General features: G+C 39.4%; 1 protein-coding gene and 1 long non-coding RNA gene across 3 annotated transcripts; one reads left to right on the top strand and one right to left on the bottom strand.

The window, feature by feature from the left end:
• The first annotated feature begins 2,190 nt into the window (after positions 1–2,190).
• Positions 2,191–16,628, top strand: LOC104934651 (SH3 domain-binding protein 5). 2 transcript variants are annotated; one of them, XM_010750364.3, is made up of 9 exons: positions 2,191–2,539; positions 2,984–3,046; positions 5,373–5,501; positions 9,695–9,859; positions 10,013–10,143; positions 10,428–10,470; positions 10,630–10,846; positions 10,974–11,348; positions 11,952–15,649. In XM_010750364.3, the coding sequence occupies exons 1-9, from the start codon at positions 2,456–2,458 to the stop codon at positions 12,125–12,127; spliced, it is 1,383 nt and encodes a 460-aa protein (XP_010748666.2). In that variant the 5' UTR covers positions 2,191–2,455; the 3' UTR covers positions 12,128–15,649. The 2 variants fall into 2 exon arrangements, with proteins under 2 accessions (XP_010748666.2, XP_019130942.1); XM_019275397.2 differs by lacking the exon at positions 10,974–11,348 and having other exon boundaries at positions 11,952–16,628.
• Positions 16,629–16,945: 317 nt separating this feature from the next.
• On the bottom strand, positions 16,946–18,105 carry LOC113747276 (uncharacterized). The gene is made up of 3 exons (XR_003463515.1): positions 18,089–18,105; positions 17,844–17,857; positions 16,946–17,036 (listed from the first exon to the last, which is right to left on the bottom strand). It is a non-coding gene; the product is annotated as an uncharacterized LOC113747276 (long non-coding RNA).
• Between the last annotated feature and the right edge of the window lie 395 nt (positions 18,106–18,500).

The following is an 18,500-nucleotide window of genomic DNA, read 5'->3' as shown; positions in this document are numbered from 1 at the left end:
TAGTCCCAAAGCAAAATTACTGTGTGAGACTTGAACCTGCTGACATCATGCAGCAGGCGAATGAAATAAATCCCTCCGGAGATTTGACATTGTACACTGTAGAAGCTGCTGTAGGAGTATCAGAGGAATATTATAAACCTCTGTGCAGTACATGAGGGATTTGAAGGCTAAAGTCATTATGAACTAATAAATGGGGCTTAAAGACCAATGCTGCTATTATATTATATTATATTATATTATATTATAATTATATTATATTATATATATTGTATACATGACTGAGTATAAGCTCAGGAACAAATCACAAAAATCACATATTATGTTATAAATAGGCCACCCATGTAATGCTGGTTTAACACACGCACAAGATGTGGCTGAAAGAGCTAGAAAATATCCAAGTGGACTTGAGTGGACTAGATTTTATAAACAACTATTATATTTATATTTTCAAGGACAACAATGCAGACTCAAACTCAGATAGTTAAAATAAAGGGTCTATAATAATATTAACAACAACAACAGCAGAAGAAGAGGAACTTTATTAATCCCTCAGTGGGGAAATTTCTTTAGGGTTTATAGACATGCAAATGTGGAGAGATGATGGAGTGATGGGCAGCCATGTAGTGGTGCCATTGGAGCAGTTAGAGGTTTGGTACCTTGTACCTCTGCAGTGACCAGGAGGTGAACTGACACCTCTCCTGCTGACAGTTTGCACTTCATACTGTGGTCCATGCTGAAACAGATATCCTCCAGTTTCCAAGCAAAGTCCTTATGGACTGAGCTACTAGCTCAATAATAATAATCCTAATAACAAAAAAGAGAACAACAACAACAACAACAACAACAACAACAACAACAATAATTAATTTTTAAGTATTCATATAATGATCATCTGATGATCACTTCTTAGGGCCTCTAAAAACCTCCTTTTCAGGCCTTCCTGTTGATGCTATATTTTATTCCGCTGGTCTACGTGTATAAATATCATCAACATAAACACTCCACCAGTGTTTAGTGGAATCCAGCCAGCTGCCATTGTCATGCCTCCAGTCTGACCCTCCCTGCTCCCAGGAGATCTCACCACAAGGGGGCGAGTGAAACCAACTCACAGCCGAGCTGCGTCAAGCTGGCGACGAGTTGAACATTTGGGCGTGTGTCCTCTCAAAATAAAAGCGTAATTTGGGGGGAAAGGTGGATAAATTTGGACAAAGAGTGTAATATAAGCTAAATTAAGTCTATTAAAGTTACAGACTATTTTCTATAAGTATAGGCTAAGGCAAGGTACTAATTTTAAGGATAAGAAATTGATTCTCAGGTTGTAGTACTAGATCACAACTTGATAATGGTTGTAGATTTATTTATTTTTTAGATTATGGTAAAATAAATGATCATAAATCATAAACAATTGATTTTGTGTAGTTTTGTGTTTGAGGCTAAAGTTATTGTGAGAGTCTAATCTGGGCAGTCTGACAGGTGATTTAAGATAACTTAAATGAAAGACATCCAATAAATACATGTCCTTAAAATCAGCTGAAAAGAGAAGTATTTTGTTCGATATAGTGTACTATTTCATATTTTTGTAATGTGTATTCTTCTATGCAGTCATCATGGGGAGAGGGACAGGAAACAAATAAACTGCTCAAGATGGCCAGCTCTGTCCTGGACTGCCCCTGAGACTCCATAGATGATAGTTGGTGAGACTAACATCCATTATGAACAACTCTTCTCACCTCCTGCATGAGACTGTGGAGGCCTTAAACAGCCCCCTCAGCAACAGACTGCTATACTCACCATGTAAGAAAGAGCGCTACCACAGGTCCTTCATTCCAACAGGTGTCAGACTTCAGGTAACACTGGTAAATGACTCAATTACTTTTTCCTGCGTTAATTACATTTTTGTCTATATATTTTTTATTTATGAGTATGTTCTTGTCTGTATTGTGAGCTGCCGTGACGACTGAAATTCCCCAATGTGGGATCATTAAAGTCTATCTTATCTTATCTTATCTTATCTTATCTTATCTTATCTTATCTTATCTTATCTTATATATTATATTATATTATATTATAGCTTGTCTGCCATTTTACTTAGCTGCTCCACTCAACTGACTTTTATTTTGAAAGTCCAGACCGGAAGTGACCCTATTGATCATTATAGTTAGTTTAATGGTTTCTTTTCCACAGTTCCTCTGCTGTCGATCCCTGAGGTTGAGGTCCTCCTCAGTGCGTAAAAGGATCGCCCTGCGGCCAGACGCGCTCCTCTGCGTGTTTAAACCGAAACCCTCAAAAAGCCTGAAAGCATGCACTGTTATCCGTGTGAAGGTTAGAGAGGGGGCGGATCACTGCTGGACAAACACACCGCTGTCCAGCACCTCTGGGTCGCGCTTTTGTTTGCAGTGAGGATCCCTCAGTTTTTTCTTTCGCCCAGAGAGAAATCTCCATTAATATCCTGAAAATGGATCCTTTACAAAAAGGAAATAACGAAGAGGAGGACTCGCAGTGTGCCGAGGAGGAGGAAGAAGTGGATCCAAGAATCCAGGTGAGATTCTTTTTAAGAATAGATCCAGATGTTGCCACCAGTGAAAGTGACATTGCCCGGTGAAAACATCTGTCAGGTTGTGTGGAACAAAAAATGACAGCAAAATGTGAAATACTTTATTATATTAATATTATATTACAGCAATTACACTTTCATTTAAAACTATTAATTCTTAACTGAATGTGCCAAGTGTGTTTTGTAGTCATGTTTAAAAGTGTTCATAAATAGATTTAATTGTCCCTTTAACACTTTCCCAGCACACACACACACTGACTGCTGTATGCTCAGTAATTTGGTAAACAGAAGTCACACAGTTTAGCTTTCAGATACACAATCTGTGTTAACTGTGCACCTCCCTCTCTCTCTCTCTCTCTCTCGCTTTCCCTCTCTCTGTCCCTCTCTCTTTCTGTGCTGTTGCATGCATCCCATGTTTTCTGTAAACAGGGAGAATTGGAGAAGTTAAACCAGTCTACAGATGACATTAACCGCTGGGAGAGTGAGCTGGAGGTAAGGCACAAGAAACACCAAACACCATCAACACTGCTATCATCGTCATTAGTGCCTCTCCCTGCTGGGGTAAACACTTCAGTGATCCATGACTGAAAGAAAGACAGCCATCTTGAGGAGCCATTAAGTCTCACATTCAGACTTAAAATGTAATCTTTTACTCTGAACAACTGAGAAATCTTGCCAACGCTGTGAGATAAATCATTTCCAGTACGGTTTCGCAAATGTGTCTAGCAACAAGGCCACCGCAGAGAAACAGTTTGCATGGAACATCTTGCAAAGATTGTTCTAAATGCAGGAGCAGCTTCTGAGGTTTAAATGTGGAAAAAACTGAAGCAGCGACAGACACTCCCGCTTAATAACACTGCACTGTATAACCTCTTCAGTGCTACAAGAGGCGTAACTATGATCAGAATGTTAAATATAATATTTGAATGGCACATTTGGTGCAACCTAAATCCCAAGTGCTACCCTTGTTTCCTTGCAACTCCCTCGGCCTTCCTTTTAAAAAAAAAAAAAAAAACATACCAAACACTTTCAAAGAGGAAAAAGGCTGTAAAATGCAGCAAGGAACAACAGAAAGAGGTTTGTTTTTTGGGATTTAAATATAAGCTAGAGGGGATACTCTTCAGCAAAAGTAAAAACATTCCAGAGGCAAGCCACAGTTTTTCTTTTCCTCAAAGTAGGCCTCTTCTGTTTCTCATTAGGCCTTTACCCACGTCTGAACACCACAAACCAGAGCTGGAGGTAAAGTAGGAGAACGAGGCGGTTATACATACCTTAATTCATGTTTTCAAGCTAAATACTTCAAAATTGCTATACGTCCTGGTTATTTTTTACCCATTGTGTGCAATGGAATCGACTGTTGTGTACCGTTTTGAAGGGGAAATGTACATTTCTATTGCTTAGGCAAAGTATTCAAGCGACAGTTGTGTCAGTGGATTTGACATAAATACAAACACAAACAGAAGCGAACAGAAAAAAAAGATGATTCATGGAGAGGTAGAATGAAAGTCAGGAGCTTAAAAATGTGAGAAGTGCTGCTGGCAGGCTGCAGGCCGCAGGCTGGACTTGATTAAGGACGATGTGCAGTAGATTCAGAGGATTCAAGAAAAGCTGCGGCAATGAGGTTAAATCCACAGATATGAAGGTATCTACTGTGCCAACATGATGTTAAATTTCTCATGTGACCTGGCAGAGATATGATATTGTGTGTGTTTGGGAACATGCAGAATAAACTACAAAATAAAGCCCCAGAGCTGCGTGCTGTGTCACCATCTCACTGACGCAGGAACAGGAAGTCAGAAAACATAATGACACAGGAATTGTGCTTCCTGTAGCGCCCTCTCCCTTTTCCCTCCTTTAGCCTCTCTTGTGTTGCTCCAACAGTTGATGTGTGAAGAGGATGCAGGTGTTGCTGCCTTTCTAAATCTCCTTTCCATGAAGGAGAGACACAACTCAACATACACACACATAATAAATACATATTATACATACAAACAGATGGCCTGTCTCAGTAACCCTGCCATTTAGATTAGATGATGACAGACCTCATCTATTCTATCTATCATCTCATCTAATAACGGATCTACTGTCACAGTACCACATCGGCTTTCTGCCAAGAAAAACACCCACTCAGATGTTGCCACTTGAGCTATGTAATTCGCTACCAAATAATATGTATAAGGTTTGCTCAACAACATCCATTGGAGCAACAAAACAGAAGTGAGACACAGCTGACGTATATACTAATACATGTGATTTTACTTGGGTAATGCTTTAGTGATGACTTGAATTAGAAGAGCCGCCTTGGGGGCGCAAGGCCAAATTGATCAGGGCCAGCATGACAACACAAACCACAAGGCAAGACAACTTCTGGGTAATGCTTCAAACATTAAACCCAAGAGTAAAAACGCATGTTGCACTAAGTGAATTACCAAAACTGATTTTCTAGTTTTATTTAAAGTGTTTAAAGTGCCTGCAGTATAGACTGAAGAATACAAAGCCGTGCCTTGAGTCTATACTTAGACACAGCAGTACTTTGAACTGAATGTCACCATCCTAACATGCTCACATTGTTAACATGTAGATGTTCCACAGGTATGTTTAACATGGATTAACCCTCTAGGGACCAAGTCTGACAGCCAGACGGCACTGCTAGAAATCCTCATTTCGTCTTCAGTTTCTATCTCAACAACAGCTTTTTAGGTGTAGTAATGTTACTGTAGATTCTATCTCAACAACAGCTTTTTAGGTGTAGTAATGTTACTGTAGATTGTTTGATATGTTTAAAAGTTAATATCTTTGTGTGTGTGTGTGTGTGTAGGACTGCCGTCAGCGGTTTCGCGCGGTGCTGGTGGAGGCAACAGTGAAGCTGGACGAGCAGGTGAAGAGGATCGGACGAGCTGTGGACGACTCCAAACCGTACTGGGAAGCACGCAAAGTAGCAAGACAGGTGAACACACACACATTTACAGAAGAGAGCTGAAGTGACTGAGGTCGGCAAACAGAGAGTGTGAAGGCAGGCTTACTGAGGATTAGCAACGAGACGTTTAGAGAGCTCAGCACGTATCTACTTAAAAGGAGCATAGTCACGTGTTGTCTATTTTTACACTCAGTCTTACCTCTGTGTGTTCAGATAGTGTCACACACAGACCAGCTCGCTTTGCTGCATCTTAGAAGTCTCTGTGTTTTTATGCTTGCTGCACTGTTACAGGTAGATGCAAAGTAGGTCAACTTCCCCGATGGTGAGTGCACTAAACTGTGCTGTTCCCTCTCCAGTGGGTCATGTCCTTTACTGTTTAATTGCTCCAGCCCATTGAGGCTTTGTTCTGATTGGATAGCACCAGAAATTTAGCATCCAGCGCCCCCCTTGTCTCAGCCAATAAGGAAGAAGCTTATGAGGCATTCATCAGAAGGTTGACATTTGTGTGTCAGAGTCAGAGCTGTTAAACTGAAATAGATTGTGGACGTGTGTGTGTGTGTATGTGTCCTTGCTCTGTTGCAATATGACAAATTACCTGCCAGTTGCATCTGCTTCTGACAGTGACACGTGAGAGTCCGGGATTACTGGGAGGTATTGAATTTTGATGGCACCTGCGTTCACGTGAACGGATCAAAAGCCCTCACTAGCTTTGTGTGCACATGTATGTGTTTGTGTGTTTGTGTGTGTGTGTGTGATCACGGGAGATCCAATTCAGCAAAGCCAATGAAGGCCTCGGGTTAAACTGGCACGCTGTCTGGTAATGATTTATGGATGAATATTTAATATTTAATACATGACCTATTTTAAAGGGATTCACATGCTTACCCTCACTGACCCTTCCAGAACAACCACACACATAAATATTGCACCTACCCCCACCCATAAGCCAGTCTCAGCCCCCAAACCCCCCGTGTTCCCCCCCTGCATTCCAACAGACTTGGGGGGTGGTGTATAGGAATTTGCCTGTACTGTCCCCTCTTTTGTCCTTTTTACCCAGCAGTCTCTTCTGCACCACTGCCTGTCTGTCTGGCTGTCTGTTTCCTGCACCTCCTCACCTTCCATCTCTCACCCCACGAAAGCTGTAAATGGGGTGAATTTTTCTAGAGACAAAGGTGTCAGACAGGATGACAGTGTCAGACATGTGAATTAAAAATGAGTCATGTACATGGTTACACACACAAACCACACACACTATGCACGGATGACAAAAACCCCCTTTTTTTTTCGGACCAAAACCTCCTATCCTCCTAACCTCCATCCTATTGTGTGCCGTAGAGAGTCAGATATTGTGTGCTCTCCGTGACTGCAAGTTAATTAACTGATAACAGTGCTCAGTCATTTGGATGCTGTCCCTTGCTCAGCAGGCTTTTGTGCCTCAAAGATAATGCCACATTGTGCCCTTGACCTTTCGATTCATGTTACTCACGAGGGTGCTAAAGATTTGTCATTTGTTCAGTTGGTTGTTGTTTTTTACAAAAGTAAAGAGGGTTAGTCACACAGTCGCTGTGTTTGGTCAGCTTAGGTACTGACAACACTATGAATATGAGAAAGGAAGTGTTCTGCTGCTCTATCTAGGAAATCATGTGAAGGATGGTGTGAAGGACAGGCACTTTTGTGTGACTTTCTATCTCCAACTCGATAAAAAACAATGATGGATAGCGTTAAAGTCTCAGTTCCTTCTCTGTTCCTAACTCTTGGTTTCTCTTTATCAAATATCTATCATCCTCCTTCTGTTTTCCCGTGCCTCCTTTCTCCTCCGAGCCTGGGAAATAGGTCATGATGAGAGACAAAGAGCAGGGATTTATCTTCCCTGTCTAACATACAAATATACATGCAAAGAGCAACTTCTTCTCTTCTTTATCTTCCCGCTCGTTACCTCTATCTCTTCAACCCTGGATAGATTATCTAAGCACTACAGCACTCAGATATCACAACAATACTGACACAAAATATGAGTGGCATCATGCTGATACAAGGGGCATGTGCCCCCACCCAAGATTTTTGACATCTGGATTTTACATTTATTTTATTTTATTAGTATTATTTTTTTACATTTTGGGTCCAGTTCTAGGAGGATGCAGAAACATGCACTGCACCCTCATTTTAATATTTCACTATTTTAGCAACAATTCTCATGTATCTACCTTGTGAATGCTCACATAGTTATTAATGTTACACAACATAGATAGATCAGTGCAGCCTGCCTTTAATGCTTTAACCACATTAAACATCATGTTGCTTTCTATGTGTGGTGTTTGAAAATACAGCTCAGCTATGTATATTTCTTTCATCTGTGACTTTATCTTTTCATTTATGCGTGTGAATTCACGCCCCTCTTATCTTATCTCTCCTCATGACTAAGACTAAGAGTTATTGTGCCCCACAAGAATTTTGACTTGGATAACACCCCCACATATCAGCTTTTGGACTTCCTACAATTTGTGTGAGGCGATGCAGACCTGCGCTTGTTTACTCACTGTCACTGTTTGAGCCTTTATCATTTAAGTGGCAGGACATGTTACAGAGGTTACGCAGCAGAAAGCCAGGAAAGGCCGTGAGAAAAAAATGTGTAACAGCTGACCTTTTGGTCTGTTATGCTAAAGCTGTGTAGTGTGAAATGTATTGCTCATTGTGATAAACACATGGAGAAATATAGTCTGTTTGCACAATGTTTGGTGAATATATGCACTTAGTAGGTAAAGAGTCAGACATTTCCCTCTGATAACTATTTGTAAAGACCATTTCATTGCAGCTTGCAGTTTTCCTTCCTGTCATCGACTGATTTTGGGAAGCACTCCAACAAAAATACATTTGCATTTGAAGCAATTTATGATAGAAACTGTGAAACGGTCTACAGTTTTAACATGAATGGCTGGCTTTATTTCACAGTTAAAATGGCCATTTAGCTTCAACAATGGCATACAATAATCCATTCAATATACGCAAGGATAGAAACACAAACCAGACCGCTTCCATTGTATACAGTGAATATAAATGGGCAGTTAAAACAGGACAAGGGGCAAGCGAAAGACTAATAATGTTATAAAATATCACAGGGTCCCATTAAACTGTTGCACTGAACATAATGTACTCTAACCTTATACTGTGTGAGCAAGGGGTAGGGCCTATTGCATAATTTTAGATGTCTCTGATGGAGGTAAAATTATCTGCCTGGTAACTTGGATCAGCATCAGATGTGTTTGCTGTGACTTTTTTGTCTACTATTAACTATGGAAATCTGTAAGATGGGTACAAGGAAAATGATGTTGTTTCTGTTTGTGATATATGTTTGATATGTAGAAGGTAAAGCATCATAATCAATAAATATGGCACAACTTAATTCTATGCTATTGCTTTGTCATGAAACAGGTTTCTTAAAATAAAAGCGTGACATGTTTTTGGTTTAGTTCATGCTTTTAATATCATACATTCTTCAGAAAGTCAAGGTGAAGTAAGATATTTTCATCTGGGATATTGATGCTGATTGATGTCATCAGCTCAGATTTATCTACAAATAACTCAGCTAACCAAATTCTTGTTTAAAAAAAAAATCTTATTCAAGGAAATCTACTTGAAGTTACTGTAACTGTTGAATCTTGGTATTCAGCCAACACACTGACCTTTATGGCATGCCTGTCAGAGTAGAGCGAGTGGGTCCAAATATGTCCAGAATTATGGGAATAATCCTCCTATTGACTGTGACTGTGGGCAGGGAGAGCCCACTGACAGTGTGTCAGATTTTCTTAGTGACAAAGCTCCTGCTTGTCTTTTAGATCAAGGCACGGTTGTCTTTCCGTGCATGTGTGTATGTACATGTGGGTGCGATGCAAAATCTCTTTGTCCCTCTACGGCTGTCATAAGGAATCAACCGTGGTTCCTCCAGAGGGAAATGTAGGTCATAAAATGCAGACAGACACACACTGAAAGCAGACTACTGCTGTAATCATGCCATGTTGAGTAAGAACAAATGCTGGGCCAACTTGCTGGTTTAAATAAATAACCAAAAAGAGAATTTTAAAAGGTTTGAAGCTGTCGCATTGCTACGATTTAAGCTTTCTGTCACTGTTTTCATACTTTTCAGTGAAATCTCTGTCTATCATTAAACCCTGACCTATTTTCAAGAAGGACACTTATAACTTATAACCCCTCTCCCTGAACTCTAGGCCCAGGTTGAAGCCCAAAAGGCCACTCAAGAGTTCCAACGGGCGGTGGAGATCCTGCGGGCAGCCAAGGAAACCATCGCCTTGGCCGAGGAGAGGCTGCTGGAGGAGGACAGCCGCCAGTTTGACTCAGCCTGGCAGGAAATGCTCAACCATGCCACACAGAGGGTATGACAGCTGAAAAAATACCCAAACCTTTCATTTGAAGTAATTCATGCTTAAGAGTGAGGTTTAGACGGACAGTGGAAGTAGCTGTTGTCAGTCTTTGGCTTGGTTTCTGCAGTACAAATAAAACAAAACACCCTTTCTTGATTGTTTCAGGTGATGGAGGCTGAGCAGGCGAGAACACGCAGTGAAGCTGAACACAAGAAAACAGCGGCCAATTACAATTCCTGTATCAGCCACATGAGGCAGTTAGAGAAGAAACTCAAACGCTCCATCAACAAATCCAGGTCTGTGCATTTGTTTCATTTTCTTTTCCCCCTGCTTGGGCCTCGCTATGTGTGAGTGTGTGTTTTTGTGTGTGTGTGAGAAAGAAGGGCTACGTTTATGTCATCTGATGCAATCCAGATGTTTCATGAGTTGGTTGTGTAGTGTTGGGGTGTGCTCCCTGTGTAAGAGCCAAGGAATGTGACTGCTCACAGAGGAGTGTTATTCTTTCAGCAGTTTTCTCCAGTGACAGATGGCAAGTTCTCCTCCCTATCGCTCAGTCTTTCTTCTTTTTCTCCCCCTGTAGGCCGTATTTTGAACTGAAAGCCAAGTATTATCTGCAGCTTGAGGTATGTATGTTAACAGGGTTTTAAATCATTTAAAGTTACCACTGAAATAGCTCACATTCATTTGTGTGCCCCTCAGACTCAACTGTAATAAATGGTGGACAAAATGTGCTTACAGTTCTATTGAGAAGGTTGTGTTTACAAAACTGTGATTCCTCGTAGCAACTGAAACGTCTCGTGGATGAGCGTCAGGCCAAACTTGTGGTTGCTAAGGCTGATTACCGCGCGGCGCTGTGCAACCTAGAGAGCATCTCCGAAGAGATCCATGCCCAACGACGTTCCCTCGCCATGGGCACAAGGGAGCAGGGTGTTGGTGCGGAGGGAGATGGAGGCAACGACGACATCGCCAACTTCAAGATAGAGTCAGACGGTCTGTCAAGTGAGTAGAACTGAAGCTTGTCCACTTTATCCATCCACATTGTTAGTTTTTTTTTTCATTTCGTTTTGTCGGCACATCTGTATGTCTGCATGTTTAATGTACATATCTGTGTGTATGTGTGTTTCAGTGGTGTCCGTGTCAATTGACGAAGAGGGCAGTCACAGTAGCGGCTCCGAGGAGGAGAACGACACTCACTCCATTTCCTCAGCCCAACCCATACCCTCCTCACCTTCCTCATCCTCCTCCTCCCGTCCTTCCACCTCTGCCTCCACCCCCCTCGACATGCCCTGCCCTTACACTGCCTCCTCGCTCTACACGTCCTGCTCGTACCTTTCCTCGTCTCCCCCTTCCTCCATCCTCTCGTCCTCATGTCCCGGTGGCCTGGAGTTAGTGAACTCTCATGACCCAGACTCAGTGTGCGGTTCTGGGCATGCCTCACCTCTCCTGGGCCCTCGTAGCCAATGCAGCGGAGCTTCCTCTCCAGACTGCGACCAGGAGAGAGGTGTGTGTTCATCACGTGTGTACATGTGTGTTGACTTGTGTTTTATCTTTTGTTTTTTTTGTCTTTTTAGTGTAGCATTAAACCAAAAACTGTTCGTTTTTGTTGTTTACAGATTAATGAAGCTACGAACATCAACTAGTTAACTAGTGAACGATTTTTGAACTTTGGACAGAGCCAGCCTAGCTGATTTAGTCATAAATATGTTTGTGAGTCAAAGTCAAGACTTTTTTAGGCAAAAATCATTCCAGTGTTTTCACAACATGTTGATTCTGTCTCTTGTGTGGCATGAAAAAAACACACACACACACACACAAAGTGTGTTTCTTAGTAAAGCTGCCGACTGAAAGCCCAACTATTTGTAAAAAAATATATATTTTGTCTCATTTAGAGGAACTCTATCTGGGCAAACGGTATAGAGTAAAATTTACTGTGTAATAATTGCAACAAAAAAAAATCATAATATCCATCGTGCTGAGGTAGATGACATTAACTGGTAAAATTCAGTTTCAGCCAGCAAAGATAAGCTGGTTTATTTTTGGTTGACTTCAACATGCAGATGTATTCACCATTGCGTTGCCATCTGTTTGTGTGTGTGTGTTGTAGGTGACAGGGCAGAGGGAGCAGAGGCGACGCTAGAAACCGGTTTGAACAAGCTATCCTTGACTGTAGCACAAAAGGAAGAAGGGGACTCCGGAGACGAACAAGACCCCCATTACATTAACCCTGAAATTTCCTCTCCCAGCGCAGCCACTGCCATTCTACTACTCAACAGTGTCTAAAGAACGTCTGTCTAACGAAAATGGAAGGGATATCTGTCTGTCCGTTTTTTTTTTTATTTTCACAACCATTTGTCTGATCAACTTTGCACTTGATGGGTGTACTGCCGAGAACCCAAGGAAGTTAAGTGTCTCATGTAAAGTTGTTTGGATGAGTAGTCAACAAGAAAACTGAGTAAACATTGCCCTGGAGAGCTGGAAAATGGACATTGCACTACTGCTTAAAACCCGAGATTCAAGCCTCAAACTGGACATGACATGGAGCACGACAGGATGTAGTGCACACTCCCAGCTCCAACCAACCTGGTATTATGTCTCCATATTGTCTAAACATCAGATGGTGTCGTATTAATGGTGCTATACATAGTGTATTTCAACATCAGTACATCAAATAAATTGTGCACCCATGTGGATGTATTGTAAACAAATGAGAGCAGGGGCAGGAAGATTGGTCTCTGTTGGTATTATTAGTGCCAGTGTCATTTAAAAGACTGTTTCCCATAAACCTCCTTTGTTCCTGTTGCAAAGAGGCTCTTGCTTGTTGTTACTATACTGATTTCACTAGCTCGAACACTTCTACTTTGTGCCATAAACAGACTTGTGTTGTACAGTATGACACATTTTCTTTTCTTTGGCAGATCACAGAGGCTCCCAGTCCTCTCCACAATAGTGTAAGTTGTCTACAGCTTTATAGTGATATGTCAAAGTTAAACATTCAGTGATGTTAATATGCTAAAGCACGACTGAGAGACATTTTGAGCCTCTCTTTTGGACCCGAATCTCCACATGAGGATCAAAATGGGACAAAACAAGCTGCAGGCGGGATGTTGGATTATGTCTTGTCCTCCCATGATTATTTAGCACCTCCTGTAACTCCTCAATGTCAGTTTAAAATTCAAGTTGCTCTTTTGGAGGGAGTTCAAGCAGTAATAAACTGTCTCTAGACAGGACTGCACCTTTCGAGACACAAATGATCTTCCATTTGTATTTGCAAATGAATGAGTGAATGTGCACAGCCCACCATCTGAGGCGGTGGTGATTGAGGTCAAGTGAGTGAGTGAATGATTTTTTGTGTATGTCTGTTGTGTGTTAGAGAAATGCTTAAATACTACCCTGTAGTACAGATATTCTATATTTATACTCCTGTATTCTTGTATATGAACAATGTTTTGTGGTTACCATTGTTATTGTTTAACTCAAAATAAGCAATAAACATGTGCTACATGTAACTAATCATTCTTATAGCAGTCTCTGTCTGTTAGCGTCTAAATATCGCAAATGCTGTAAAAACTACACTTGTGTTTGTCCTGGACTACCACACTGGGGCAGAGCTAGAGGGGTGGGCGGTGCTACCCCGGGTGCCACCCAAGTTGATTGACAGGTAATTGCCCATCTCGTCGAAAGCGGCGCGATTTTGTAAACGTGAACGAAGACGGCAAAAATAAACTTTGTCGTTCAAGTCACTGGCAAACATACATCATTGCAACTAATAGCATTAATTAGCCAGGTCCAGATTCAGCTTTACTCAAATTGAACAGAAGCTTTTCATGTCAAAGTGACTGTTGTGCAAATGGTCGACACATAAATCCATAAGTTGTCCACTGTTAGTATAGCACTCAATCTTGTATTACAGTATTTAACCCCTTTAAGATATGTGTTCATAACTACTTCTAGTAGTATTCAGGGGGGGACCCATGTCTTGCTGATGACTACTATTGTAATCACAATTTTGTGTGTGTGTGTGTGAGTGAGAGGCACGCATGCATGCATGCATCTAGGTAATGAAAATTGTTAAGAAGGCATGTCCTTTAGGTACCAGGTACCAAGTATGTTTTCACAGTGTTTTCCTTTATAAGGCCTAGTACAGTATAAAAGCCTTGCCCACTCTCTGGCCACCCTTTGTATAAAAGTCTAGTTCCGCCACTGCTGCCGCAGTTGAATGCACTAAGAATGACTTAAAGAAACTGTGAACTGTTTGGAAAAATACACTTTATTGCTTTCTTACAGAGTTTGATGAGAAAGTCCATCCCACTATGAGCAAACTTAGCACAAAGACTGGAAACAGGGAAAACAGCTAACCTAGCTTTTGTCAAAAGGTAATAAGATCAGCCTCCTAGCACCTATAAAGCTTCTAAATCTTTAGGGAAAAAACAAAAAGAACAAGTATAAAGACAATATGCACAGCCCTTGTTAGCAGCAATATTACACAGTCACAGCAATCAAAACTTGCTGAATCAGAATGACTGCAACAGAAAGGTTGGAATTATAAGCCTAAACCTGTGAAATCATAATATTAATTGCAAGAGGTTGGTCAAAAGTATAGTATAACTGTCAGGTACCAGAAGAGGTTAGCTGTAGGGTAAACTATAAGAGGGGTACAGCTTCAGTGTTTATGGATATGGAAAATCCTTTAACGCTTAACCTGGTCACAGATCCTTAAAAAGACTGAGACTCAGTTTAGTATAGTACAATTTCTGTTACTGTAAATCTGTTTTCCAGTCCTTCCTCTCTTTTGTCTGTCTGCATATGCTCTGAAGAGCCTGCTGCCTTTCAATTATGCTGCATCCTGTGATTTCAATAGCCGTGCCAGCATACCTCTGGACTCAGGCCTCACAGAGCAGAGCTGTAATAATATTATGACTGCTTCCTGTAAGATACTGACATCTAGTGCCAACTTTGGGTTCTATATGCAGTCTGAAGGTTTACCCAGAGTGCTCCTAAACTCATGTTGGTTCATTGGTTTAGTTAAATGACAACAACTTTGGTTGAAAATACAGCTGCCTGACTATTGACTAGAACTAGCTGTCAGTACCCCTGTTCTTACATCCCTCCATTCACCTCTTGTATATCTCCGCATTAACTACAAGACCCTGTTGATTGCACAAAAGATACTGTGTGGCCACACAGTAACCCCCAGTTACATTTTCAAACCTTCAAATCTTGACCTCTTATCCATCCTTCACTCCAAAAAAAAAAAAAAAAAAAGATCACCGCACTTTAGCCCTAACCCTCTTGAATCATCTTTCCCAGTGACTCAGATTTGCTGAATCTTTGGTGGCTGCTTGAAACCCATCTCTACAGGGAAGTCTTCTCCTTCCTTTTTTTGTTTTTGTGGGATTTTGTTTGGCCTTTTCTCTTTTTGTACTTCTTGTTTTACTCTTTATATTTTTCCTGTGTGTAAGCACTGTAACTGTGTGTTTTAAAAAGTGCTGTATGAATAAAACTTTACTTACTTTACCTACGTATAATTACATTGTGTAGACTTGGAGAACCGATCAGTAACTTACTGAAAAATGCTATAACTTGAATGAAATAATAAATAATAATAAAGGCAGATCGCCATGATGGCATCGATCCCCATGACTCTTATCTCACCTTTAGCGAAGAGCTGAAAAAAAACTTATTGTGTATTGCCTTTTACATGTTGATTGCTTGTTGTGTAATCTGCTATACTGACTAAACCCACAACAACACCCACAACAAGGACATCACTAAATGCAGAAACTATAGATCAATTAAATATCTATTCAGTTACATTTTATTTACATAGTGACAAATCATAACAGAAGTTATCTCATGACAGGAACACACTGGACGCCAGCTGGGACCCTCAATACACAAGTAAACTGGACATATGAGAAGCCAACTGGGTTAAGTGTTGTTTTTTTCTACCATGTGCATACTTCCAGTCATTCTTTAAGCACAAGAGGTAATACTTAACCACATACAAATCTCGGAGTCTGCTGAGTCCATAATGTGGTCAGATCCTACTGTCAGGTTTAGTTCAAGTGGTGAGCCCAAATGCAGACATACAGACTGAGGAAAATTCAATTCAATTCAATTCAAATTTATTTATATATATCATAAGAAAAGTTATCTCATGACACTTTTCATACAGAGCAGGTCTAGACCGTACTCTTTATAATATTATTTACAGAGACTCAACAGTTCCACCATGAGCAAGCACTTGGCGACAGTGGCGAGGAAAAACTGCCTTTTAACAGGCAGAAACCTCGGGCAGAACCAGGCTCATTGGCAGACGGTCATCCGCCGCGACCGGTTGAGTTAGATAGAGAGAGGCAGATAGAGAGAGGAAGTGGTGGGATAGATACATAAATAGAAAATGATACAAACAAGCAGACAAGTGAAGGAACACAGGTCCTCATTTTGAAACATCTGAAAAAGAAAGAAAGACACAAGTGAAATATTAATGAGGCTGGAAGAGACTAAACAAAATACAAGTTAGCAAAAAACATATAGTACAAATCTTATGAAATGAGTATAAGTTATCAAACTTGACTTAAAACATCTGAAAAACAAAAGAAAGACAAAATTAATGAGGCTGGAAGAGACAAAACAAAATACAAGTTAGCAAAAAACATATAGTACAAATATTATGCAATGAGTATAAGTTATACAACCTCACTTAAAACATCTGAAAAAGAAAGAAAGACAAAATTAATTAGGCTGGAAGAGACAAAACAAAATACAAGTTAGCAAAAACATATAGTACATATTATGGCAATGAGTAGAAGGTATCAACCTACTTAAAACATCTGAAAAAGACAAATTAATGAGGCTGGAAGAGAAAAAACAAAATACAAGTTAGCAAAAACATATAGTACAAATATTATGCAATGAGTATAAGTTATACAACCTCACTTAAAACATCTGAAAAGAAGAAAGAAAAAATTAATGAGGCTGGAGAGACAAAACAAAATACAAGTTAGCAAAAACATATAGTACAAATATTATGCAATGAGTATAAGTTATACAACTCACTTAAACATCTGAAAAAGAAAGAAAGACAAATTAAGGAGGCTGGAAGAGACAAAACAAAATACAAGTTAGCAAAAACATATAGTACAAATATTATGCAATGAGTATAAGTTATACACCTCACTTAAAACATCTGAAAAAGAAAAAAGACAAAATTATTAGGCTGGAAGAGACAAAACAAATACATTTTACAAATATAGTACAATATTATGCAATGAGTATAAGTTATACAACCTCACTTAAACATCTGAAAAAGAAAAGAAAGACAAAATTAATGAGGCTGGAAAGACAAAACAAAATACGTTAGGCAAAACAATATTACAAATATTATGCAATGATAAAGTATACAACTCACTTAAAACTCTAAAAAGAAAAAGACAAAATTAATGAGGCTGGAAGAGACAAAACAAATACAAAGTTAGCAAAAACATATAGTTACAAATATTATGCAATGAGTATAAGTTATCAACCCACTAAAACATCTGAAAAAAGAAAGAAAACAAATTAATAGGCTGGAAGAGACAAAACAAAATACAAGTTAGCAAATATCTGTACAAATCTTATGCAATGAGTATAAGTTATCAAACCTCACTTAAAAATCTGAAAAAGAAAGAAAGACAAAATAGAGGCTGGAAGAGACAAAACAAAATACAAGTTAGCAAAAAACATATAGTACAAATATATGCAATGAGTAGAAGTTTAAACAACCCATAAAACATCTGAAAAGAAAGAAAGACAAAATTAATGAGCTGAAGAGACAAAAAAAAATACAATTTAGCAAACCATATATACAAATATTATGCATGAGTAAAGTTATACAACCTCACTTAAAACATCTGAAAAAGAAAGACAACAAATAATGAGGCTGGAAGAGACAAAACAAAATACAGTTAGCAAAAACATATTACAAATATTATGCAATGAGTATAAGTTATACAACCTCACTTAAAACATCTGAAAAAGAAAGAAAGACAAAATTAATAGGCTGGAAGAGACAACAAAATACAAGTTAGCAAAAACCATATCATACAAATAAATATGCAATGAGTATAAGTTATCAAACCTCACTTAAAACATCGGAAAAGAAAGAAAGACAAAATTAATGAGGCTGGAAGAGACAAACAAAAAACAAGTTAGCAAAAAAACATATAGTAAAATATTATGCATGAGTAGAAGTTATACAACCTCACTTAAAACATCTGAAAAAGAAAGAAAGAAGACAAATTAATGAGGCTGGAAAGAGACAAAACAAATACAAGTTAGCAAAACATATAGTACAAATATTAGCAATGGTATAAGTTATACAACCTCACTTAAAATCTGAACAAAAGAAAGACAAAATTAATTAGGCCTAGAAGAGACAAAACAAAATGCAGTTAGCAAAAACAGATGGTACAAATATTAGCAATGAGTATAAGTTATACAACCTCACTTTAAAAACATCTGAAAAAGAAGAAAGACAAAATTAATGAGGCTGGAAGAGACAAACAAAATACAATTAGCAAAAAATATAGTACAAATTTAGGCAATGAGTAGAAGTTATACAACCTCACTTAAAAACATCTGAAAAGAAAGAAAGACAAAATTAATGAGGCTG

Source organism: Larimichthys crocea, chromosome XIII, assembly GCF_000972845.2.
Source record: "Larimichthys crocea isolate SSNF chromosome XIII, L_crocea_2.0, whole genome shotgun sequence".
Lineage (NCBI taxonomy): Eukaryota > Metazoa > Chordata > Actinopteri > Sciaenidae > Larimichthys > Larimichthys crocea.
The sequence above is the reverse complement of the archived record's forward strand: the minus strand, read 5'-3'. Positions and strand labels throughout refer to the sequence as shown.